The following is a 27,418-nucleotide window of genomic DNA, read 5'->3' on the forward strand; positions in this document are numbered from 1 at the left end:
ACATAAGCAATGTAAGTAGAACAAGATGTAAAGACAATTGCTCTGACTGAGATAACATCAGTTTTTATTGGACGTATTTAGCTCCTCAGGCTCTGAGTGGCTTTAGGACGTTCGATGACTCGATGTTCAGAACAAACAGTGCAAGTAAATTCTTACTAATGGTAAGGAACCCAGAAATGTCTAGCAGGATTGTTGTTAAAATTGGAGGGATACAAGCGTTCAGTATCACAGAATCCTGCTCATCCCTTCTTTTTTTTGTTCACTTACAAAATTTGATGCGGCACCTGTGCTGACGAACACATGAATGATTACTGTGAAGGCAGAGTAATTGTCAGCGTTCCAATAAAAGAGAAAAGGGACAATGTTTTTTTGTTTCATGTATATGTTTTTAAAACACTATAATGTTGCTTAACTAAACTTTAATTGCCATCTCAGCTTGCACAGATTTCTCTCACAACCCTCTCTGCCCTGCCTGCCCTGCTGTCTTCTTCCTTGCAGGTAGCGGTGGGGGCGTGGCCAAGGGTCATCAGGGAAGTGGCAGCACCTGAGCTCAGTGAGCCTTTAAAAGCTCTGGCTGCTCACTGCTCCTTCTCTTCTCCTTCCTGAGGCAGCATGTGGTTTTGTTTTGGTATCTACACACATGCATCGTTTCACTCGTGCACTCGCCCAAACCGCTGACTTGACTGATTATGCATGCCGTGTTTAGTTAGCTTCTTTTTCTTATGTTTATTCTTCAGTAAATAAAATCCTTTAATTGTGTATTTATCTCCCTCTTTGTCATGGCCGTGCGGGCCGGTTCATGACACCTCGTGTCACAGTGTGACAGTTCAATTAACCTTTTTGACACCTACAAATACAGAACCATGTTTTTATTGCTTCAGAGGACATTCCTTGTTCTGATGCCCACCAATGCCCAGTAGACTTACTCTTACCTGACTCATAACTGTTGGATTACCGCACGTCCAAGGACAAGCTCTTTGTAACAAGGTGTGGAGGGAACAATGGGATCCATTTACTGTTATCATAGACAACGTTGGGTGACTTACACTTCCCCTCATGAGAGAATGTGCCCAGATGCACCTTGGGAGTGCGACTCCAGTGAGTCTTTGCAGATCCGATTCTCTGTCTCATGTTCTAATTTAACTAATTTTCTTGCTGTTGGTTTTTATAGGTCTGGTCCTACCTTCGTACCAACGTTTAATGGAAGTACGTCAAATTCACAGTTCCCTCCCACATGCACATTTACCCCTTAAAAACCCCCAATCCACTCTGTTTTAAAAGTGATGTGCCCCACCACCTGCATTGACAAGAATAGCTTCATGACCTTCAGAAACCAGCATCCATTTTGATTGATGTCCTGATATCTCAAACTATGATAAAGCATTTATCACACAGTCCCACCGCTACACAAAAAACTGTGGGACATCATTCAGGCCCAAACTTTAACTCAATTAAAGCCACAGGATGACAAACCATAAGCCAGATCGATGCAGAGGGAGTTACAGGTACAAGGTAAAAGTCAGGTGTGTTTATCAGCTGTACGGTTCACTGAACACCGAAGCATCTGCAGAACCCACACCGAAGACAAACTGCTAGTTACACTGCAATCTAATTGAAATGGGCAGATAAATTAAACTTTGGTTTAAATGTTAGCGATATCCTGTAGAAGATACAGAAATTAGAAACACACTGAGTCTTTCCAACACCAGAGACGTGTATGTCTGTGTGTGTATGTGTGTTTCGCTTTCTTTTTTGTGTTCATGGGTGCATATATGTGTTATCAGGAAGATGTGTGCCAAACGGCTGGTTCATTAAATGGCACACAGATCAATTGTTAACCTGCGTTGGATTTGTCTGAAAAAATGCAAACACACCCTCCATCACTTGTCTCCTTCTTTGTCAATTTCAATTACTGATGACATCACCAAAGGCATGATGACATCTCCACACGGGCCAATTAATGTTCCGACCTCTTGGGTGTGCCTGTGGGATGTTTTGTGTGTCGATGAATGTGCAAATGACTTGCAGAGGTGTGGAAGTGTGTTTGTGTGTGTCTGAAGTATGCAAAGTGGGTATAAAAGTGAAAAAAGTTAGTTTTATAAAGACCAGGTTGGGGGGGTGGGTGGCAAAATAAAACCATCGATTCATAAGCTGAGCTCAGAAAGACAATGAATTAGATTTTTTTTCAAGAGACTTTTTATTTTCAAAAGATCAATTATGCAACAGACCACTACTTTGACAGCTACTTGATTGTGTTTTGCTATGAAGTTCATAATAAATTGAATAATAGAGCACTTTTATTTATCACCATTCATGTTGCTCTTCAAAGATTGTTTGATATTTTTCAATACGTTTACCTTTTACAGTTTTGAAGAACACCAAAACAACAGAAGTTTGACAAGTGACCTAAAACAACTTGTGAGTATCAATCATCCACAGCAGAAAGCCACCACTGAGTCAATATTGCCTGATTTGGTGATTAGTTGCAGCTTGCTGCTGTCTATTGTGGAAAACAAGAATAATAAAAAAAAACAAATTCATCAAAATAAATAACTTAAGTAGGATTAAGAAAAAAATGGTGCCCTTTGTTGCCCTTAACTTCAGCTAATAGAAGATATGAGAACATGTTAAAAGTTGCTGGACAGATTTGTTTATTCATATTTATGTTTGGAAAAGTGCTTTCAGAATTCATATTTTGTGTAAATTGAATCAACGTGCACTGTAAAAATGCTAAAACATCTATTGAAGAGTGTGTTATATATGTATGACTTGTTTAGGAGTTGAAATTTGAAGTTTCAGGCTTTTCACCTAACTTAGACTGGCCAGTCTGGACAGTCACTTGATTCCAACTCTGGTGACTTGTAATGTTAAACAGGTAGGATAGAACAAGTGCATTCTACGTTGTGTTGTGCTGTTTACAGCTATTTATACACTGATATTAATTTGGAACATTTAGTTCTTGATCTCAGACAAAAGTAAGATAAGAAGATCGTTTTGATTCCAGCTGATGGGAAAACAAGACATTGCTGATTAGGATCAGATGCAGTTTGCGGCCTTGCTGATGTAAGTCACATTAGCTGTGTATTAGTGTAATGTTTCTGCTCAGTGATCTGGGCTGTAACCTGGTGTGATATCATCTAGTGACAAATTTGTGTGTTTTCTGAATAAAAAAAAAAAAAATAAAAAAAAATCCTCTTTGCACATCTGAATTCTTTCCCCTGCATCATTGATCTACCCCTCATCTTCTCCTCATCCCATCTTCTCTCTCACCTCCTTGCTTTTTCAGAGCAAGGCTTTGCGTGAGGTCAGGATAATGCTGCTAATTTGTGTGTATGCGTGTGCCTGTCCCCTATCTGTCCCTGCTTGCTGTGACATTGGTGACCTACAGATACTGCTGTGTCAACAGTGGCAGAACACACACACACACACACACACACACACACACAGAGACACACACCACAAGTGACAGCATCTCACGGGAACTCAACAAGCTAGTTTACACCGACAGAAAATGAGGTTCAAGGCAGGGAGGGATGAAGGAGAGGAGAGTTATTATCTATGTAGTACATCACTGCTGCATATGCTGTTGTCGAGGATAAACTGGCTTAACTGAACAACAAGAACGGCGTCAGTGAAATCTACAGCAGCACGCAGCTGCCAGTGACAGATTCAGCCGGTCAAATTCATCTATACTTAGCAGTGTGCGTTACCAGGGCAGAGCAGGGGGTCTCAGCGATTCCACCTGCAAACATTTATTTGCCATGAGCAAAAAAAAAAAAAGTTGGTTAATGAAATGCAGTATGAAACCAAATGTGAACCCTAATATTCCTTCAGCTTACAGCTTCTCCTCAGACTACTGCTGAAGGACACATTTGAATCTCCATTCATAGAGGAGGTTGGTGCGGCATCTAACATGGCAGACTGCCATTGTGTTTTCTCATTCACTTATTTTTTTGAAACCTCGTGCTCCTTTTTTTTTTTTTTTTTTTTCCTTTTTGCATTTTTGATGGAAAAGGTCCACAAAATTTGACTGATTTTTGAACTGATTTTAAATGTCCTTTAAAATCATGCACCGTACATCTGAACGTACGCTCCAGCAGCAGAAAAACTTCTGCATGAAGCCAGTGAAGAAGTGTGGCCTTAGAGCCACAGCTCAGGGCGCGACAGTCCTCGTGGTGTGATGCCTGGATTGTACTTTACAGCTGTCACAGTGACTCACTGGCGGCTTCAGCTACCTGGAGTTGTGCCCCATGGGTATCATTGCCAAACAGCTGTTTGTGTTACAGCTGTGTGTTTGACTGTGTGTGTGTGTGGGGGGGGGGGGGTGATGTGGGGAAAGGGAATATATCTCAGCCCAGATGTCAACAAACAACAGTTTGCTAACACTCAGTCATCACATGCACTCTCCCTCTCTGCTCCTCACACAAACACAATCAGTACAAAAGAGGACTCAAAGTTGTCAAACTGCTGATTCTATTACAGTTGTGAATTGAGAGTGAGTCGAATCCCCACTGTGCTGTGTTGTACCAAAGTTTGACACAACTATTTGCTGTCCTTAAATACATCTACATTGATTGATTTTGTTTTCCCGACCTGACACGTTTTGGCAGGGAAACGTGTCTCTCATTTGATGGATGCTGTGGTCCAAAGCAAATTTGTTTCTTTGGGGGAAAGGCCTTTTTGTATAAGTACATCGCTCAGGACGTCTTTTCTTCCAGCCAAAGCCTTGGTTTTCACTATTAAAGGCTCCACCTTCCAACTGCAGCGCAGTCATTTCTTGCCTTTGCTTTGCCGCCCCTGGACCTGAGTGGCCAGATTTACAGTGGCAGAAAAGGAAGGCTGGTATTATTCAGCCACTGATTAGAGCTGTTTCTTAAAGTGTATCCTGACTGAGTGTGAAGTGGATTTTGGAGGTGCACTGATTGCATCCAGGATCAATGGGAACACGTTGTGTGATTTATGCAACATGAGCTGAACATGTCTCCTGAACTTTTCGGGCGCACAGGACATCACATATAAATGCATAGATTCAAGCAAGCAGGTCTTCCCTAGACTCTTTAATTTACTTTGCTTTCGTTCATACACACAGTGCACTAACATTACATCTATCTGAATTAGTTACTTCCATTTTCACTCTGTTGTTATTGATCGTACTTAAACAGCACCACTCCTGTTGGCTTGTACCAGGAAATTGGCTTCATATTGAAACTGTCACAGCAAGGGTGCATTTCATTTTAGGCCCCGAGGGCACAGGGAACGCAAGGCGAGAGGAATCAATCTTCAGGCTCTGCCGTCGGCTTGTTTCTGTTAAGGTGTTGTTTTTTTTTTCCTCCTCATCCTTTATCAATTACAATCACAGCTTGACTCTATATGTTGCTACTAATGTGGCTTTGAAAACTTAAAGGTGGCTCTGCATTGTTAAGGAACGTAAAGGTACCCTGCGGGGTTTAGCTTAGATGTAGCTGTAGCTCACTGATCAAACAATAGTTATTCTACTGACTTCACTGTTTAACTATTTAAACTTCACAAAAGAATACAAATGGTTAAGTTATAAAACAAATTTTTGCTGATATTGATAAAAAGATTGGCTATGAACCAGGGTCATTACATTTTGGTTGGTTAAAGGTGCATAAAAAACAACAATGAAATAACCTCAGACAAAAAAAGATAATATATGCTGAATTCTTACGTTCAGATGAGTGAATAGTCCTGATTCTGAATTGTTTTCAAATGACATTCATTAAAACAGAGAGTGTGAAAAACAAAAAACCAAGAAAACACCAGCCAACTGTGATAAGTGTCTTATTATGATCACTTGGAAAAAGCGAATTAGAGAACAGCACAAATCCTCAGCAGGAATTACAATGATGATTCAAGATGAGTTTCTCACTGCGTAAAATGCCCCCAATTCAGCTCCTCACATTATTGTCACTCCCTCCCTTTTCATTTGATGTTTTGTCTGTGATGTTTTTAATCCATATTCCACATACCTGGCAGGCCACAACTGAAGCCTTTCTGTTTGGTGTCATGCCCAATTGAGCTGCGTGACACGGTGACTGTTCATCAGATCGCTTTAGTTACAGTAGGAAGTAGGCTACGCTTCTAGTGAAGTTGTGGTGCGTCTGCATGCATCTCTGTGTGCACCTTTAATACATACCTTGACCACGTCCACATCTGTTGAGCTGCAGGTGACAGAGTCGTCCACTTCTCTCACCTGCCCATCGTTTTCCACAGTAACTACTTTTATGGGTATGGCGATTCGCCGGCCTGTAAGAATGGCTGTGTTCACAACTTCTGTGTCCTAAGAAGGAATGAAAAAGAAAAAAAACTATTATGTCAGCGTAATTGAAATACTAAGCTGTGGCTATCTTATTCTGAATATGTACATTAAAAGATTGCGATGTCCTGTGACGCTGCTTTCTTTTGTGTTTGAGCTGGGTTGGAATGCTGGTGGAGGAGGCAGTGGGAGAGATGGGAACAATAAAGAGAAGTCAGGAGCAAGTTTTTAAAGGCAGAGAGGTTGCAGAGAAGGGAGTTATTACAAACCTCACGATTAATGCAATCAGCATGATTACATTTGATTAGTTCCTCCTGACAAAATTAGCACAGACAAACCAGCACAAGAGCGCAAACCTCGAACTGCTGTGTGCCTGCGTCAATCTTGATGATTTGGCATCAGGTTTCTGAGGTGACATTTTATCACCTCAAATACACACACAAGCCTGATTAGCAGGGTCCACTGAGGATGGGAACTGTGTGTGTCTGTGTGTGTGGGGGTGCTCGGGTGGGTGTCTAGTAGTTGACTCTGGAATGAATAAATAAATGTGTTTGTATTAAAATTGTACAAGATTAGATGAGATTAAACTTCGGAGAATGAGTGATGAGTAAAAACTGTGCACACTACAGACACAAGATAAATGTGACTACGGGATGATGGTGACAGAGACAACAGCAGCAGTGCTACCAGCAGTGTGTTTCTGTCAGCATGAAATCTGTTGCTAAAGCTACTTCGGGTTCCCCACCGGCAGGGGCAGGCAGGGGAAAGAACAAGCCCTGAATAAGTGTGTGTCAGTTCTCGTAGCTAATCTCTGTGATTACTTTTTGATGTGTCTACAGAGTGAGAACTGTTTGAATCTCATTCTTATTTCCCTAATAGTTCCCTTAGATAGTTCATCTTTGGTTATTGCACCTGGGCGTAATTTAGATTTAGGTTTTAGGGTGCATTCATTCATCTTCTACTGCTCATCTGTTTCCAGGTCACAGGGGATGCTGGAGCCAATCCCAGCTCACACTGGCTGAGGGCGGGGTCACCTTGGACAGGTCACCAGTCCGTCACAGGGCCAACACACAGACAGACAGAGACCAACAACCACACATGCACAGGGAGAACATGCAAACTACACACAGAAAGGCCCCAGGCCCCAGGAATCGAACCTCTGACCTTCTTGTTGTGGGGCAACAGCACTAACCACTATGCTGCCATGCTGCCTTTAGGGTGCTACATACTGATATAAATATATATTTGAATATATTATAATATTGATTTAGGTTGTTACAAACATTCAACATTCTTCACTTCATCTAAAATAGCAGAACAATAATGTAAAACTATTTCTGTGTTCACTATTGACTTGGGTAAAGCACTTCAAAAACATCAGCAACAATTTCCTAAAGCATCAAAAGCAAAAATAATTGTTAATTGTATTTCACAAATAGAACATCTGATAACAAGGAACTCTTAAGATGAAAACTAACCAGTAATTTTATCTTGAACATAAATGTACAATAAAGGAGTCTGAAATGAGCGATGAACTGTGTTTAGTCCAAATCGCTGAGGGGTACAGTACAGTAAGGGTGAGCACAGTGCAGTAAAAAAATAAAGCAGTTACGCACTGACTTATGTGCTATATTTTTACACCAGGGAACGAGGCAATTTGCTACATGGCTGCTTTCATTTTCCCCATATACGCACAAACACAAAAACACACTAATGACATTCACAGACGCATTGTGTGTCCTGTATGTAAAACACCACAGACAGATACATAAACAGTGGAAGACAAAGAAGTAACACACACACACACCGGAGAATGTACATGTACATACACACAAAGAACACATGTTCACAAAACACTATCAGTGTTAGAGTCTAAACACATGTGGCTGGTGACACGTTTCCCAATACCCCAACCTTCTCTGCCATACACAGCAATGTGACCTTTACTTAATAAGATCTCGCTCTCTCTCTCACACACACACACACACACACACACACACACACAGCAACAGACCCTCTTAATCTTTATTTCTCTTAGTTTCCCTTCTGTCTTAGATTCTGCTCAGTCTTGCCTAAAATCAGAAATAGATGCTATAGATACGAAACACAAACAGAAGACGGTTGTGCAGGTTGAGGGTGAGAAACAGGTGATGAGGAGGAGGAGGATGGGAAGAAGAGGGGACAAACAGGATTAAAAGCACGGAAAAGATGAAAGAGGAGAGGAAGATGAAGGGCACAAAGAAAGCAGACATGCAGAGAGAAAAACAATAACTTAATGAGAGGGTTCTCCTTGTGCCTTGAGGGGAGGAAAGCAGATGGAGGGATAAAAAAAATCAAAGAGGAAGAAAAGAAAAATGAGAGCAGATAGAGATAAGAGATCTACTTTGCTCTGTGTTTTTGTTGATATGGAGCCTATATGTGCATGTTAAATTGTACGCATGTGGCTCCTGGGGCAGTAATCTCATGGAAGCCATATTACCACAGATGTTTACACCTCTGCTAGTTTCACCACTGATGAAAAAAAAAAAAAGATGTATAATTATTAGATAATTTCATATACCTATCCAGTTAAAACGACAACACTTCGGAACGTCACATGTCCTTGGAAGTTCATTTGCTTTTGTCACCATTGAATCTCTGTTGTACCTTGAATACGTTTCTGCAGTGTGTGTCAGTGTTTTAAATTCTGCAGTATTTTGTGAAAATGAGATGGCTTCTTTCAGGCCTTAAGACACCTGCATTTAAACTGACAAAAATTTGGGGTGAATTGATCCTTTTCTGATGGATTTGGCACATGAAATAGATTTGTTCATGGAGGTATTTTTTAGAGAAACACAAGAAACTTGTGCGACAAAAAATGGACCAGACTCAGTGATCACCTTCCTAGCAACAAACTTTCACACTGCTGTATGTTCCCTACAGATAATATCCAACCAGGCCAGTGAGCGGTGATAACTATCATGTCTTTGGGGTCATCAGGTGGGAACCTCCTTTCACTGGTGTTTCGTCTAGTTAGGCCCACAACACCTCCAGAAGGCTAGACCGTGAACACTGGCGTCCCAGAGTCACCCCCTAATGCCAGCCATCACCGCTCCTCACACAAAGACAACTATCTCAAACAGCACTACTATCACCTACTCTGACCTCTCACCAACTGCACCAGTGAAAGCGGGGTGGGGATACAGACCCTGGTTCAGGTAGGGGGGAGAAATAGAAGAGGTGGAGATAAAAGTAGGGATGGGATACAGACCCTGGTTCGGGTAGGGGGCATGAAAGTGTAGAGGGTGCAGGAGGTGGAGGCAATACAAGCTGGTCCTATACTCAAACAACACTCCAACACAGGCCAGCTCACCTATACTAACTGCATGGTGTCAAAGAGGCACAAACACAAAAGGAACTATCTCAAGCACCACTGTCAACTACTCCAACCTCTCACCAATTGCACCAGTGAAACCCTGGTTCGGGTAGGGGGGAGAAATAGAGGAGAGAGAAAAGTAGGGATGGGATACAAGGTAAAATAAATCTATTCAAACTTTTTGTGTTACAGCCCAACTTCAGTGAACCTTGACACACAAGCTGCATTGACCCATGAGGGGGTGTAAAGTATAAACAGGTCCACAAAAAGGTGGGGTTTTTTTTTTCAGCTAAGAGAAGAGACACAGTAATGACAAAAGGTTTTCTGTGAGCTTATCATTCCTTTAGCCACTGAGCCAACAGGCTCATGTACATTATGTTGTCAGATGTTCCTGTCACTTCAAAAGCTACTGAATAAGTTGAAATGTTGCAGTTGAAAGAAAAGAGAAAGAGCCACAGAGAGCAATAGTGACTGGCTGTGTGTTTTAGTTTACTAACTAACCCCAGAGACAGTCCAGCATCACTGACACTCTACAGCCACATATTCCACCTACAGTAAGTGTCCCTTTGGTGTGTCTGGGCCTGAATAGGACATTTAAATTAGCACAAGACATTGATCATCTATTAGCATGTGTTAATGTGCAGCAACCGATCAATGACAATTTATGCAAAATAGGTTGAAACTAGCCGAGTTTGATGACACAAAGACATAAAGGCAGGAAAGAACACAGACATAATGTCAGTATAACTGTAGAGAACCATGCTGTATTGGATTCCCAGTGAGACATCATCCTCAAACCCTCCAATGAACATTTAATGCCTTTTCCAAATAAAATACTGACTTGACTTAAGTGGCACTTCATTCAACAAGGACACCATCTTCTCAAGTGCCTTATTTAGCATCATGTTGATAACAAGGTGAGTTTCGGAGTGAAAATAAAGATGGATGGATGGAAAATTGCATAGAGCTGGAAAAAAGAGGAAGAGAGTAGACAGGAGAAAATGAGACAAAACAGAACAAAGAGAAATATTAAAAGTGGTGGAAAAAAGAACAGATAAAAACACAGAGTGAAGAGGAATATTAGTGTGAGAGCGAAGGAGGCAGAAAGAGAGACAGAGAGAAAAGGAAAGAATTTCATGCCTGTCCAAGGGAATTATTAAGTGGCTCGTCAACACGGGCTCCCTACTGCCTTCAAAAGCTGCTTCAAACTGCACCAAGATAAGCTCAGAGAAAGTGTGGGGTTGTGTGTGTGTGTGTGTGTGTGTGTGTGTGTGTGTGTGTGTGTTGGGGTGGGGGGGGGTCTAATGTGTCAATTGTTCTGATCTATGCATGTGTTTTTGTGTGTGTTCATGTAAATTCCCACAAAGGTGTATGCATATGTGTGTGTGCAAGAGAGAGATGTGGGAAGAAAGTGCAGCAGAGGGATGTGTGTGTGTGTGTGTCATTGTGTGCATTTTTGTGCGCACATATGCATCTGACAAATACATTTGTGTGAGCATGTTGTAGTGAGAAACTAAGTGCAGGAAACAGCCTCTCTCTTCTGTGAAGCTTATCCGTGCATATTTGTGTGTGTGTGTGTGTGTCTGTGTGTGTATGCATGTGCTCTGTAAGGTGTATGCAATTCCAAGTGAAGCAACTAGAGCAAGACCACCAACACAGGAGCACACACACACACACACACACTCAATGTCAAGCACAGATGCGCACACAATGTTGTAAAAGAGTTGACACAGTGAAAAAACCGGAGCTTTCTGCTCCTCTGTACAAATTCAATTCCAACTGTGACTTACAATAAGAGTATGTAAGCAGTTCTCTTTCCGTCGCTCCTTCCTCTGTTCTTCTATCTCTCTCTCTCTCTCTCTCTCTCTCTCTCTTTTTGCAGACACATATACGCACAAGTGCATGGATTATTTCAGTCAAAATATCCAAGTCCCATCTAACCTACAGTATCGCTGTAGTTCCACCAAAGGCACAAAGACATTTGCCCACAGACACACAAACACACACACCAAACACATCTACCCTCAACCTCAGTTTGTGTTTACACCTTAAATTGACAAAATTCTCATTTGGGTGAAATTGCTTGGAACATATGACATCTATGTCCTTTTGCTCTCACTGTGACCTTTTCCTTAAAATGTGACGGGGCAAAGGAAAAATATGTTACTTGGTACTTCTGCTGCTCTATTCAAAGATAGTAGTACTCTGTAGTGCTGTTTTTTCATCTTCTCCTCTCTTTTTACATGGAGGTTTGACAGATTCTGTTCTTTCATTTTGAACATTGTTAAAGAATTTAAAGATTGATTCAAAGAAGTCACAGTTTGTTCAGCCTTTTGCCTGCCCATACACTGAGACAGGAAGTGTGAGCACGTTGGGGACAATGTGTCAAATTAAAAGCAATCAATCAACCCACTGCTGCCACTGGGTGACACACACATTAACATCTATCTTCCAATAAACAGTAAAAATCGTCACCAAAAGATTGAGAGACTAGAGACAACAGGAAAGTAGTTAGCCCATCTATTGACATTTTGAGCAATTAGCAAAATGGACAAATTGTTAATGGGACAACCAACTGGATAATTGTCCTTTTTGCTAAAGATTGGGGGCAAACATCCTGCGTGTACACGTCTGCACACGTGGGAAGGGGCAGTCCGTGGAAGTTGCACTTGTCACTGCTGCTGATATTGGCATTTCCTATGATATACAAGTAATTCTGTTGATCTCTTCACCATCAGGGCTGTATGAGATCAAATGAGAGTGGGAGAGGGGCAGATTAAAGACTGAAGGAGACAAACATGAAAAGATAGAAATGAAAGGAAGAGATGGAAGATGAGAGGGTTATAAGTGATGAGAGAGCGACACAAAGGTGGATTCATCATTAGCAGGAACCTTGCGATGTCTTCTGACAGCAGCAGAGATGTACAAATTGGCCAGGGCTTAAATGATAGTCTGAGTGAGAGCCTTGTAATAGGATGATTTGTTAAGTGTTTGATCAGGGTCAAAGCTGTGAAATACGTGATGGTATGTTCTTCTGAGTACATGTACAATACAGGAATGGGCAGGATTATTAAGAGCGAATGTACTTCTATACTATAAAGACAAATAGTACAACAAATGATATTTTTTCCTTGCTCCTGCACTCTTTTCTCTCATAAGAGAAGAGTTAATAGGTTGGATGAGAGAGTGAATGCGAACGAAAAGAAAGAAAGAGCATGTTTGAAACTGTGTGAGTTGGAGCTGTGAGAGAACGAGAGGTGGACACAGGGTGGTAGAAGACACGCACATGCACATCTGTGCTGAGAAGCCACAGCACAAAGCATTTAAAAAGAAAATAAAACATAAAACATTAATTAGAAAATAAAGTCAGTGAGGATATTCATGTTTGAAAATCAGATGTTCATCATTCAACTGCTCCAAATGTCCACTTTCACTGAGGTTATTTGAAGTCAGGCTATCTTGATGTACTGAAAGAAACTTGGTGTACTTGATAAACGTGTAATTTCAATCCATGTGTAGAATCATGCATGCTGAACCAGTAATTTAGTCAAAGTAAGTCCCTCATTCACACAGTTACTAAAAAAATCCTTCGGTATCAATGGAGTTCCAACAAAAGCAGCTACATGTGAATAGATGACGACAATGACACTAAAAGCATATTTTGCACACAAAGGTTCATAAGTAAAAGGCTGATGCGACATTAATAACATAGTCCTAACCTGCACGAGATAGAAAATTAACCTTTAACATTCAACGTATAAAATTGGTTGAAGGCAGTTCGCTGCAATTGACTACAGACCCCTCCAACACATTAAGTGTGTCAGACTTTCTCTGGGTATGTGCGCACACACGCTTGAGCTGTAACAAGAGAAAGGTGGAGAATAAGTTCAGACAGCACTTGGCGTACTGTCTAATAAACTCTCTGCACACCAACCGTAAGTCATTGAAACATTCATTAAATCCAAACCACTGTACTTTTGAATGGCTGTCTGGTTAGCCTATTATGTTGCCATGACTAATATTATTTTTATATAATCATTGGAATTGCCATTATTATAGGCACTTTCTACATAAAATACAAAAATAAAGCGATTAGCCATGAAATTAATGTCTTTTGTAGAAATTTGTGTGAAAAAAATTAGATACAGTAGATAAAAATCCCTCATTGATTCTTTTTCTGAGACTTGATTTGGAAGATTATCTGGATATTTGTGTTTCGCCTGTTTGTCTAAGGTTGCAATTTTTGTTTTACTTTGAGGCAAAAACCACTGTGCCATTCGCACAATATTCCTTGTGTATTATTATATTTTGACCAGTGATCTGCTCACTGACTAGGCTGGTGTGGTGCGAGCTTTAGTGATTTAAAACCGTGGAAGAGGATACATAGCATGTTTAATATCTGGGAACATCAGGGAACTCCCGTCATGTGCTAAAACTAATGCTTTTAGATTCTTAATGGACTTAAGCAGATTGAAGGGAAGTTGATGAGGAGGAACTATTTACTGTTCAGCCCTGCTCTCCTCCGCAGCCGAGGACCGTACAGCCTGGAAAAACACTACTTTATGATCTTCATCTTCATTATCATCCATACTAAGTCAAGTATTCCTGGTACAAAAAGACAGCAGGAAATGAAGCTCAGCCACTTCCCTGAGGCGAGTGATTAAAGTTTAGGAAAAGAAAAATGAAGCCTTTTGACCACTTCTGGATGTAAAGGCCCAGGGACCCATCAAACATTTACATTTGGTTATTTTCATGGTGAATAGCTGACAAGTGGCATGTAGTGGTATGCAGCACAACCGAATGAAAATGCTTTGACACATGTTGGGGTTTATTTTTCATTACTTGTGAGTCTTTCTCAACTTGGCGAAAAGTCCTGGAAATGGCTTGTTTGTCTTTCCTTCTTCTATGTCTGATTTTGTTTGAGGCCTTGTTAAAGTAAATGAACCTTGACTTGAGCTGATATTGTGATTCAACAGAGCAGCTGCCCGATGCCACAAAAATCAATAGTGTTTACTAAAATAATTAGACGCTGGCTCTCTAATATATAAACTGTTGTATCATCAATATCACATCAACTCCTCACGTCTTCGAACACAGGGTGTACCTAAGGGTGAGTTGTGTTTCTGATAAAGCACACTTGACCCTCCCTCCAATCCCATCCTGTCAACAATATCATTCGCTATTTGCATGTCTGTCAAACCAAAGGCACTTCCAGACAAATGTTGCCACAGCAATTGTTATTAAAAAAGAGATTATTTGCCTAAATACTGCAATCAAGCAATGAGAGGGAAATGGAAGAGACATTAAGAAACCAGACACTGTGTTACTTTTAATTTAATTTGGAAGCATTATTTTTGCATGATTAATCAAACAGGATTCCTGTGATAAACAAATGAATCCCTCCTGTGTCGTCTCTCTCTTCTCTATATTCAACGACAGCAATAAAAACTTATTTTTAGCTCTCTTTCTCAGCTAACCCGATCACCTCCCTATGACACTTCAATTTCAGTGCAGATCAGTAACAAATTGGTCTCTGCCTGTTAACCTGCGGACTGTTTTCCTGTTTACGTCGATCCCTCTGCAGGTTCTGTTTGCTTGCCTGATCAAAACTCTTCCTTGTTCCAGACTGAAGTCTTCAGGATTCACCAGCAAGGAGCCTTTTAACCCACCTGGCCTGCTTGTTAAACTTCCTTTTGGGTCAGTGCCTCATCTACCCAAACTGAGTTCTTGCTCTAGACAGCAAAGGAAGTAGAAAACTAGTTTTTTTGTCTCAACATCTGAGGGAAACACTTCTACCAGAGAGGTTGTCAAATGTCATTTTCTGATTGAAAACAACAAATACCCAGTTACAGTGCCTGCTGACAATACTCTGCTGTGGTGTGCCCAAAAAGAAAGTCCTAATGTGAGACAAAAACAGACGGAGGAATGGAAATGACGAAGAAAGAAGAAAGCAATGGGAATGCGCTTTGAATTTTGAAATGCAGGTGAGGGAATAGAGTCGATAAATGAAAAATGAGAGAGCAAAAACTGTACAAATATTGGAGAGGAGATAAGCGGAAGGGAACTGGGGACAGGGGTATGGCTGGGAAACAGGGAAGTGTGAACACAAGAGGATGATGAGGTCTAAATACTGAAGAGGAGGAGGGGAAAAAAGGAGGAGAGAGACCGATGAGGGAGATGACAGCTGGGCGAGCTGCCTAGACAAGATAGAGGTTTTGGACGGAGTGTGTATGTATGTGTGTGGGAGAGAGAGAGAGAAAGAGAGAGTGACTGTGTGTGTGTGTGTGTGTGTGTGTGAGAGAGAGAGAGAGAGAGAGATATGTCAGGGATAAATGGCTATTATCACTATGACAATGTTAATTACAACCAGACTATTAAGCCCGAGGAGTGTCGTCTCATTTATTTGGCTGCAACTCAGCTGTGTGGGTGAGTGCATGTTTGAGTGTGTGCCTATGCCATTTTTTATACTTGTGAGTGTATAAGTGTGCGTGTGTGTGTGTGTGTGTGTGTGTGTGTGTGTGTGTGTGTATAATAGCATCAAATCTATTTGTTAGACAGAATAATTACTTCAGGCTTTGGCCAAATGCTGAAATGTTTCTTGTAATCTATAAGACTTCAGAGTCACTGAGCGCGAGCCAAATCACGGGGAGTTATTTTAAGACTTTTATGACCAATGTTTTTTTTCCGCTGTGGAATCAAAAGTTTCAGCAAAATTGTGATTTCATTGCATTCACATCTGAATGCCTCAGACTTTGAGCTGTAAAATAATGTAGAAGCTGTTAAAAAAGTGCCTAAAAATGGGGGAAAAATGAAGAATCTGTCATGTTTATGAAACATATAAAAATCTTTTAGTCTCGTCTCCTTGAAATTAAATTTATGTACACTGTTTTATAGGAAATACAGCTACAACAGGATTACATTTCTTTTTTATTAATGTCATACATATATGTCCTTGATTTATCTAGGTTGATACTTTACAAATAAATAAAATTACAATTAAAATACAAGAAGAACAGTGATAGATTTTGCAGGACAATACTTTGAATGAGGATGTATAGAAATGAAGAGCTGGTTGAATATTAAAAAACCCCAAATCATACCGTGTTCAACTGCATCGAACTGAACCCATTATCCTCTGCTTAAAACGAAATCAAACCACAGATGTGACTATAACAACTAACCTAAATGTAAAGGTTTGACATTCATACTTTAGTCTGTGTCGCTGTCAAGTCTGTCTTCTCGTCATTTGTTGTCATATTGTCAATATCAAGCAGAAAACATTTGATCTATTTTTCATATAATTATTACGAACATTGTGCCGCGCTTAAATGCATATTTCACTCCCACACATGATTTCACAGCAGCTGACAACACATATAGCTTTGCCTTGCTTTCTCACCTGTTATTGGATATAGTTGTATGAACCAGCGTGGCGGCACAGCATGGTGTATGTAGGAGTGCAGGTCTGATGCCTGCTGAGGCCGGGCGTTGATGGGAGGGCGGGTTTCAAGGGACTGCTAATCCTTGTGCGACTAATTCAACCACACACTGTGTGATGAAACAAGTCCAATTGATAACTCCAAGGTAATAAGCACCCAGCTGGTGGGTGGACAACGGTGTGAGACTGTGATTGTATCAGGAACCTCCCAAGTGATAGTCCAAAGTGTGTAGCTGTGGGAATTCAGGCCAGAGCATTGCTACAGAGGAGAACTCACACATGTGCACTTTTCCACAGTTACAAAATTGACTTCATCTCCCTCACCATGAAACTTCAGTTATGAGACCAAATATTTTTAGATTTTTTTTTTTTTTTTTGCATTGTCTGCAGGTGGGTCCAGCTTAGTATTCACTATATGACAGGAAGCAATACCACTGTATGTATTAGACACATAGAAGACTGGCTTGCACCCACACCTGTCACTGTGTTGGTAGATTAAGAGTCACAGGATGAGAGTAAAATGGTTACTGGGGAGGCAGCATAAAACAAAAAGGATGCAGGGTAGCTGGGCTGAGTGGTGGAAAGAGCTGGCTCTGAGTGGAACCAGATTAGACTCAGTGGGGGCTACACACAGAAAAAGGCAGAGACCATCTTAAAATACTAAGATGGTCCACTTCATTGTCCGAGAAACCACAGCAGTGGATGGTTAATCCATCTACGAGGCTGGATGGAAAGACCCAGAAAATCATTAATCCCCACCACCATCAGAGGTCACAACTCCTCAACTATTAATAAACTAACGGATTAATAAAGTATTTCTGATTCATCATGCACCTCCTCTGTTTATCACTGTCCCATGACTCAAACGCTGAACCTGACTTTAAGTAAGACTTTTGATATGACTGGACATGGCTAACCTACTCTGGTAACACTAGCAGCATTTAAAGCAAAATATGAGTTATGATAAGAAAATGCTGTATCAATTTCCACATCTGCATTATTTAATAATTTCCTCTTAAATTGGCCATTAACTTTAGAGCGGGATAATCTACCAGAGAAAAATATCAAAGCTTAAAAAAGTACAAAGTGCAGTGTTCTGGCTGTTATTGCTACTTCAATCAAGCTTTTTGTTGCACAGTTTTTAGACATTTCAATTTATTAATTAATTTATTTTTTGTTCAATTCTAACATTTTTTACTTTTATTTTTTAGGATGTATTTCCCCCTGTTAACATATCAATATGACATAGCAATTATCTTAAACAGCTAATGCTAATTTGAGTCCAACTCAGCAAGGAAGGTCTGCTGTAGTTGACCGTGGTAAATAAAGCTAAGATCGAATCACAGCTGTCTGTGAGGTCGACGGATACTTCACATCACACCCTCTGGGTCTGTTGTCAAGAGAGGCGTTTAGTAAATCTCTTCACCTCTCCCTCCAAGGTCAAGCCGTCCTACCTACCTGTCTGTCATCATTGTAATTGCAGCTACTAACGAGATGCTAACAAGCCTTTGGGGGTATGTGGGGCTCAATCACTCAGTTGCTGGGGCAATTATCGCACGGCTAACCTTCTCCCTTCCTGACCCACTGCGAGCATGGCAAGCAAAGGTTGAATTCATGAAAAGACACACACAAAAAAAAAAAAACACACTCAGCAGCAGGAGTGCCAACATGGGAAGCAGGGATAAGTGTTCTTGTGGGGGGAGGTTAATTTGCCGGTGAGTTTTACACGCACTGATAATTGGGACACAGAGACAAATACCGTTCCTGGAATATCAACGATACACCCAAAAATATAGGTCGGATGATACTGACTGTTTGTGAAGGCTTACAGTGTATTGCAATACTACACTATACCAACTGTGCTCAGATCGTTTTGACCCCAACAACAACAAAACCTCGGTTGTTCATGTCATAGATTCTATAAGAGCATTCTTCTGAGATTCTGTTCAATCACAGTCACATAATTTCAGCAGATTTGACAGCTGTCCGTTCAGGCTTCATGCTCTTGTGTCCTACCTCATACAGAAATGCCATTTTCATGAGACAGCTTTTCATTATCATGGTGGGAGTAACAACTTCGACAATGGTGTTTCTGTCACAAATAGATGCATATGATGAGCATCAATCCTCAGATAGGCTGTGACACTTTCAGCACATGACAATACCACCGTCACCAGCCATAAGTCCAGCCATGAGTTACTGTTGCCTTTTGTTTGCTCCAACCGTAACTGTTCTCTTCTGAGCCTTTTTTGTTTTTCCATAGAAATCTGAGTAAAGACAGCGGTTTGCATCAAAATCCGATTAGATTTTCCGACACTCATTTAACTGATAAAACACATGGATGTATGGAAATTCATGTATATGTTTGCTCATGTTTAATTTTTGTTTGAATTCTTGAAGAAAGCACTAACATGACACCTAAATAAAACATAAAATAGTGTTTCCAGCTCTAATATCTTTAAATTCTGATGAACATACTGCAAAAAATAGATCACATCACACTCTAGTTAGATGTAGATCCGAATTCCTAACTAAATGATGAGGGGTTGCACAAAAACCTCACGATTAACAAATGTATTACGTTTCATCCTTAATTTTTAGTGATCCAAAAATATAAATATATATATGTGGCACTTAGGGCAAGTCAAAATTGATAAAAGCATCAGCTAAATGTCTGAAACGCAAAATGTAAATGTAAAAAGCAGCTGACATTTTGCTTTCCTCTTCACATATTAATGAAAAGCTGAAATGCAGAGAGGGATGGGGATTGGAGTGGAGAACAGAAATGGATGGATGGAGCTGGAGACAGGAAAGGAGGCAGATAGTGAGGGGGAGAGGGAGCGAGTGGGGGAAAACAAGAAATTAAATAGGGGGGGGGCTCAAAGAGGAGACAGTAATTTTAAGTAGTGAAATTGAGAGAGGGAAAGACGAAGAGATAGAACAGGAGGGAACAGGGATGAAGACATTTGGCAGATATGAAAGCTAACAGCCCATCCAACCACACACACACACACACACACACACACACACACACACACACACACACACACACACACACACACACACACACACACACACACAGCTCCAGTAAAGATCCCAGGGAGAATTGCACTTTCAATTTCCAGAGCCCTAATTGCATTAGAACTGCCCTGCTCTTGTCTCCTTTCTCTCCGTTTCTGTTGCATGTCTCTCTCGCCCTTTTTCTCCTCCTCTCTGCTGCCCAGGACTTCCAAGGGACTATTACATGGAGCTCTGTACTTCCACCCAGCCCTTTTCTTTCCCTCCATTTTTCTCTCTCTGTGGCACCCTCGTTCTATCTCTTTCTCTTTTCCCCTTCTGCACCCACTTCTGCCATTTTAGCTTGTCTAATTTCCTCCTCCACATGCTTCCCCTTTCTTTGCCCTCTCTTTATTTCTCCATCCTTCTTTCTCTTGGACCACTTTTTTTTTGCTTCTATCAATTACTCAAACCCCTCCCTCCTTTTTCTGTCTTTTCTCTTTCCTGCCTATGTCGATCAATTTAAAATCTCCCCCTTTGCCTGTCTCCTTACCCTCTTTTTCCAACCTCTCATTCTGCCTATTTTAAACTAGTGACCCCCCCCATGTCTCTTGTCGCCAGTCTGTTTCTCCCCCACTTCTTTCACTGGGGTAATTCCATATGACAGAGAGTTTGAGCTAATTGGTTTGGAAGGATATTTCCTTTAATATCTATCTCCACTCCCCTCTCCTGAGTTTACCTGTCTCTGTTTATCACCTGCTGGTTTATTACTATTTCTATCATCATTATCATCTTATGGACTTATGGGTTGACAGTTGTAATGTTGTAAAAATGTTTTAATGCAGTTGGTTATTGAAACCCCTCGTAGCCACCCTGGTGGCGAGACTCTCCTCTGCCCGTTAGATTGCTGCTGGTGTACACTTGAGCACTGCACTCAGTCTCCAGCCGCTTCAGTGCAGCTGCTTTAATGGCCCATGAGGATGTCGTGCTTGGACTTAGCAGCTCCCGGGTGGGATTAAATGTAACTGAGCATGAAGGAGATCTGTTCTCAGTTTCTGATTTGGCTCATGAAAGAAAAAACAACACCCCCCCCCCTTAAGAAAAAAATGCAAACAAACAAAAAAAACAAACAGCAAAATTCTTCTGGTGGATCTTGTTAGAAATTGGGAACTTTTTGTCTTCCTCCGCTTCTCATTCTGTCACGTGGCAGATTTCATTCAGGCTTTTCATTCCAATTACAAGCTACAGCGGGTGGTTCCACTTTTTTTTTTTTTTTTTAAAGATTCACATAATGGAGGTATTTAGTAAAATTAAAAAGCCGTCACATGCGCAGCACTCATTGGCACATGATGACTTATCCTTCACCAAGGAAGATAATATTTCTGAGAGCTATGGTGATGTGCTATAATCTCCATAAGGGAGTATTTCTAATGGAGAAAATTTGAGAAAAATTAAGTCTTTGTTTTGCTTGGTGACCATGCCACCTCTGGTTAGCACAGTAATTTATTTCGATCGGAACAGCACTTCACTATTTTTTCCTGTCTTTTACCTGCCTAAATTAGAGGCAGCAAAGATTAAGTGTTCCTTCAGTGAAGTAAGACACAGCATGTGTTCCTTTCAGTCCCACCTTGGAAAAAAACGTGTCTGCCCCATGCAAAATAAAAAGCAGCAGTGCACAGATGAAACAGACGTTTGTTTCGATACAGGCATTTATAGCAACAAAGAATATAAAAATGATCTTTTGTCGTAACCAATGTTTTCTTTGCAAAGTAAGAAAACACAGTTTTATAAGTATTTTGTTCAGATTATTGTACTGACTGCAAAGCAAGGAGGGCTTTTTTTCCTCACAATACTAAATACAGTATACATACAGTGAGTGACAAGAGGTTTGTTTGAAGCCGACTGATATTTGCATTATATCAGGCAAATGTCTTGTGCAAAGTTTAAAGAGGAGCTGAAGCTCTTTCCTCTCAAAAATAACCATCCAGAGCAAAATGTCTCTTTAGCTTGCTTGTCTCATTGACTTCTGCTGCCTCAAATTTTTTTTGCCTACATATAGTTTCCGTTACTGCTTTTGTCATTTTCTAACTTCTAAACTTGTTTTTATGGCTTCTCACATTACCCTCTCTCTTTCTCCCACACTCTCTACCCCTGCTCCCTTTTTACGCCTCTTCCTGTTGACTGATTGGAGCAAACTAGAGCCGCTTGGTATGGAAATGAACCTGGAGCGCAGGACATGCAAGTTCTCAGTGACCCAAATACATACACATTCTCAGAATGTGTCATATGTGTTGATTAATTGGGGGATTCAAAAAGTGGCAAGAGGCGAATACTGTAACTGGAGAGAAGTACGGGGTCATGGGTGAAAAAAACAAGGATGAAAACTGGCTGTCTTTTCTGCAAAAATACAAGACACAGCAGTGAGTAAAATCGAAGACTTGGAGGTTAATATCCAGAATCACAGAGTTAAAGTAGTTAAAATATATAATGAAAATGCCGTGGAAATGTCAGGGAGTCACTGAACACCGTATGGGTCCTTGGAATGAATATGAAGAAGCAGTGGATTACAATTTGGTAATTGCTTTGAAAATGTTTTTTGTCTGTCGCTACCACATAGAAACGTGAATTGTCAAAGGCCCATACTGTTTTCTTACTCTGGTTAATCTGGTCTACAGCTTCACAAATTATTAACTGTACTGCTGGGACTCACTCCACTATGTGTTTCTTGATGTTGGTATAAATTAGGAAGGTCAGGTATTTCCACCATTACAGATGAAAACACCCACACAACACACACACACGAAACAGACCAATGGACAGAAAAGGAGAAAGAGAAAGAGCGAACTGGGAAAACAAGAGAATGGGACAAAAAGAGAATAAGAGAAAAATGCCACTTTCAATAAACATACAGGGCATGAAATTGCTAAATCTATAATTGAGATTGAACGCTTTGCATTTGTGAATGTTTGTGTGTGTGTGCTTTCATCAACACACTGTTCCAACATACAGACTTCCTTTTACTGAGAACCAATCCGAAGAGGCAAATTGAGGAGTCACACATAACAGCTCTGCCAAGAGGCCTTTGCACACACACACACAAACACACAAGCACGCACGCGCACGCGCACACACACACACACACACACACACACACACACACACACACACACACACACACACACACACGCACACACACACACACACACACACACACACAGGGCCCATTGAGAAGTGAAACTCTCAGGCATCTTTGAGCAACAAAGATAAACAAGTGTTCCAATTAAGAATTAATCACAGAGCAAAGCCTCAGAGAGAGGTGAGACTCTGTGGAAGACGAAAGAGGGGGGAAGGGATGAAGACAAGACGGGAAGATGGAGAGAGGAGACGGAGTGAAAAATAAGGAAAAAACTGCTTAAAAATCAGAGGGAGAGAGAGAGGACAAAGAGGTGTGTGAAAGGTGTCGACAAAGCCAGAAACTGAAAAAGGGAACAGAGTGATGCAAAAACAAATTCAATGTTAGAACTACACCTCCCATTTTGCACAACATTCGATGAATACATACACAAAAAGTGTAGACATGAAGACAGCTTTGAACAGACACGATTCCACTTCAATCATACAAATCAGAGAGGACATGCAGGTTGTCACCAACAATGTCTATCTGTTTTTCTGCCAGTTGGAATATTTCATTAGGTATTAGGGAGAAACATTGCTGCTCATGGATAAGACCTACATATTACTTCAATGTATTCAAATCACACTGTTTTTCTCGAAAGCAGAGGGTATTTTTCATCTCTCCCCCTCTCTCTTTCTGACAGGGAGTGAAAAAGCATCATTCCAGAAGTGTGTAACGGCATTTGCAGGAAATATAAAACAACATTATTACTGATCCAATTTATCAGTCACTGAATGGCAGGTCCATATCTGTCCTCCATTGTCATTCTTTTTTTCCCCCGGCTAATAAAACGGCGTGTTCTCTACGGTGTTCTCTTCCCATTCATCTCAATTATGTTCTCATACATTTTGTAACAGATATGGGCTCCCTGTAAAGTAAGTATAGTGAAAAGATGGACGCATGGACCAATCTAAAGAACTGAACATTTTGCTTTAACAAATAATTACCACATTAACACAAACACAAAACTGTGTCCCATTACCATTCTGATGCTGCAGCTGCTGTGCTACTGAGGCTCAGTCTTTCCTTTACGCAATGATGCCGCACAGACTTTTTTGTCTTGACTGTGATCACTGACTATTGGTAGCAAGCCCCTGAGCTGTCCATGTACAGTACACGCTGAGCTCAACATTGGCCAAACACCAAGACCCCACAGGAAGAACACAGATTTTGGTAAGATCCACCCTCTAATAATTTGCATGAAATGAAATGAATAATCGGTGGACCAAAATGTGAGTAATGAACATTGGGATTTCTATTATGTGCAAGAGGAAGGCTTGAGGTGCTCCAACACTGGAGACAGGAGGTACATAGCTATCCTCTCACATGTGTGTACAGAGTCATCCATTTACAAGTGTAACTAGGTTTGCAGTGAAAATCCCTTTTCACCCTCTTTGCATGACTGAATCTTGAAGGAAAATGTCACCGTTGTATGTCAAATTTGTGTTTTGTTTAGTTTTTTTTTTTTTGACACAGAACTTAAATCTACAGTGGCTCCTGGGAACTGGCCTCACTGCAACTTAAGAAAGCAAATAAACAAAACAATCTATGCTGTAAATACGCTTAACAACACCAAATATACACAAGCGCTGGTAGCACTCAAACACGGCCCAAAACACAATTGTGCTCCATCTAGTAACATGCAGATATAATCTATGCCTCTTTCACACAGACTTTATGATATCACAGCCCGTGGGAATAAAATCTGAAATAAGAAGTTCCACAGTCTGCCATAGTAATATGATCAGGACAAAAATATTGCATTGAAAACCAACAGTGGGACTGTCAATCCCCTTTACTGTCAGTGAGAGATGGTGGTGGAGTAACTGCCTCCCTAAAACTATGAATGGTGCGTATTTGTGCTCTTCTTAGCTTTAGCTCAGAAATGGATCAAGCTTTGTCATGTTTAGAGAATGTTCAAAATCAAAACCTGCAACAGCGCCTCCGTGATTGAAAAGCAGGGACTGAATCAGTTCTGCTCAGTTCTTGACTTACAGCTGGCTGACTCTGGTCTGACATTTAAAAGGTGATGACAAGCCCACTTCTAAGAAATGAGGGATATTCCCATTTTAACTTCCACGATAAGGTTGGACGTCTGCTTCTCCAGCCCGCTATTCTCAGGTAAATGAAGTCAGACTCCCCATGTTGCTGCTATTCAGCAAAAGCTCCATGGAGGATTTCATGGGACACAGCACAGAAACTGTAGTACAATAGAATTACAGTTGTATTGTTGTGCTCGTTAAGAGCAAAAAACCGGCAAAATCTTGTCATATTTGATGTAACGGTTAACAGTTATTCATGTTTCTGATTTCAGATTACCAAAGACAAGAGTTTTAATCTAATTCTCCGTGTTCGAGCTCAACTCTGCTGTACACCTCTCTTTCTATCAACGTTTTCTGTTGCTCTCATAGACTTCTTGCTCTCCCAGCCTTTCCTTCTCCTTGCAGAAAAGTGAAACCAATTTTGCAGATAAATTACTGCTAATAATTCCTCGCTACCTGAAGAGGCCGTCTTTCTTTCCTGCTCAGCCAAGAAACCAGAACCTTAATGGATATGCAGAATTACGAGGAAAATGTCGAAGAGGTGCTCGGCAATGACAGGCGGTGCTCGGGTTTCTGTTTTTTTGTCTTGTACAAAGAGAACCTACTGCACTGCCACTGGGTGCTGTTGATAAGCCAACTTTTGATTCTGAAGATGGAGGATGATGGGCTGAGATGAAGTAGAATCACTCAAACAGATCAGACGGAGGAAGGATGTTTCAAAGCCGGCACTGAGTGTTCCTGATGGCAATATGTGTGATGCTTACATTTTTTGGTCTGGTTAAATATGGAAGGTCTGTGCGGATCCCACATTGTCTGGCATGATCGCATGTGAAATGTGGAAGAATTGGTTCGATCCTCCATTGAGGAATTGCCTTAGAAGGATGACACCAGATTTTGTGAAAGGCTTTGTACAACCAGGTGTCTTTGAAGATTCATAATTTCAACCCTTCTTCGTTTTCCTGAAGACGCAAAATATTTGGAGCTTTCATCTCAGTGACTTCGCTGAGGGCCTCTCTCAGTAACAGACCCCTTTAACAGCCAACCAGCACCTGGTCAGCAGTTCTGGTAAACAAATCATGAGGCCCTAATAGCTTGTAATAGCAGCCAATTTGATGCTTTTACCCAAAGGAGCGAGGAAAAAAAAAAAAAAAAAAAAAAAAAAAGAGATAATGGGAGACAAAGTGGGTGTGCATGCAAAGATATATCTGTATGTGTGTCTGTGTGATACTTCAGCAGAAGCAGAATACACGCAGTCTTGCAGCAATGCCTCCAAAAAAATTATGTTTGAATGCTGCAACACCAAATAGATTTTCAAAGAGAAAGAGAAAACTGCGCTTGGTACAACTTGATACAAAAATGCTCTTCACAAATGTATCTCCAGCACATTTAACATGTTCCCCACAACATCCACCAGCGCCATTAACCCGTGGCTAACCCAACATTGTATCAACCCAGCTTTACAACGTCAGGCAACTCAAAGCTAATATAAAGCTCATGTAAATTTGGGTGGCACAGCACAAACCTGTCTCTGCCTTTGTGAAGGTGTTGCTGAATTGTCAGCAACACCAAAAAACAGAAATAGAAGCTAGCAGGACTCCAACACTACTGCTATTTGAAATGATGGTTTCAAGCTTGCTTTTTTCCTGGTTGTGTGAAAAAGACAGGGGGTTTCAGAAGCCCTGAACAAAATTGGGTTTTCTCTTTAGGGCTTTTCTGTTTGAAGGAGGGCTATCAAGCTAGATTAGCTCTACCTCAGTGGTAATGGAACAGGGGGTATTTGGAAAAGCAGCATCCTCCTCGATTTTTAGCTCCAGGTTCTTAGCTGCAGCGCTGTCTGTTTACGGATGTGTCAGTTTTGATCTGTGAATGTTATGAAGCAATGTCGGCTTATATCTGCTCAGAATGTCTCCAGATTTAAAAAGACATTTATATTAATCTACTCTGCCACTGGTTCATCATCCTTATTTAAAAGGATGATATCTTTTATAGACTGTAAGCTTTAAGTATACCTTTATGAGGTCTCACCCTGAAGGGAAAGACAAATATACTGTATATAGTATGAACATCTGCATTTCTTTAAAATTCTGTTATAGCTTTTATTTTGTTGGTGTTTTATTCCTATATCCTGCAGTCC

General features: G+C 40.8%; 1 protein-coding gene across 1 annotated transcript in view; it reads right to left on the reverse strand.

Annotated features, from left to right (window-relative positions):
* Positions 1-27,418, reverse strand: part of LOC115048747 (transmembrane protein 132C) — a 223,232-nt gene that overhangs the window by 30,872 nt on the left and 164,942 nt on the right. The window contains exon 6 of the mRNA XM_029510471.1: positions 6,158-6,301. Within this exon, the coding sequence (XP_029366331.1) occupies positions 6,158-6,301 (144 nt within the window). The remainder of the gene's footprint in view (positions 1-6,157; positions 6,302-27,418) is intronic.

This window comes from Echeneis naucrates, chromosome 9, assembly GCF_900963305.1.
Source record: "Echeneis naucrates chromosome 9, fEcheNa1.1, whole genome shotgun sequence".
Classification (NCBI taxonomy): Eukaryota; Metazoa; Chordata; class Actinopteri; order Carangiformes; family Echeneidae; genus Echeneis; species Echeneis naucrates.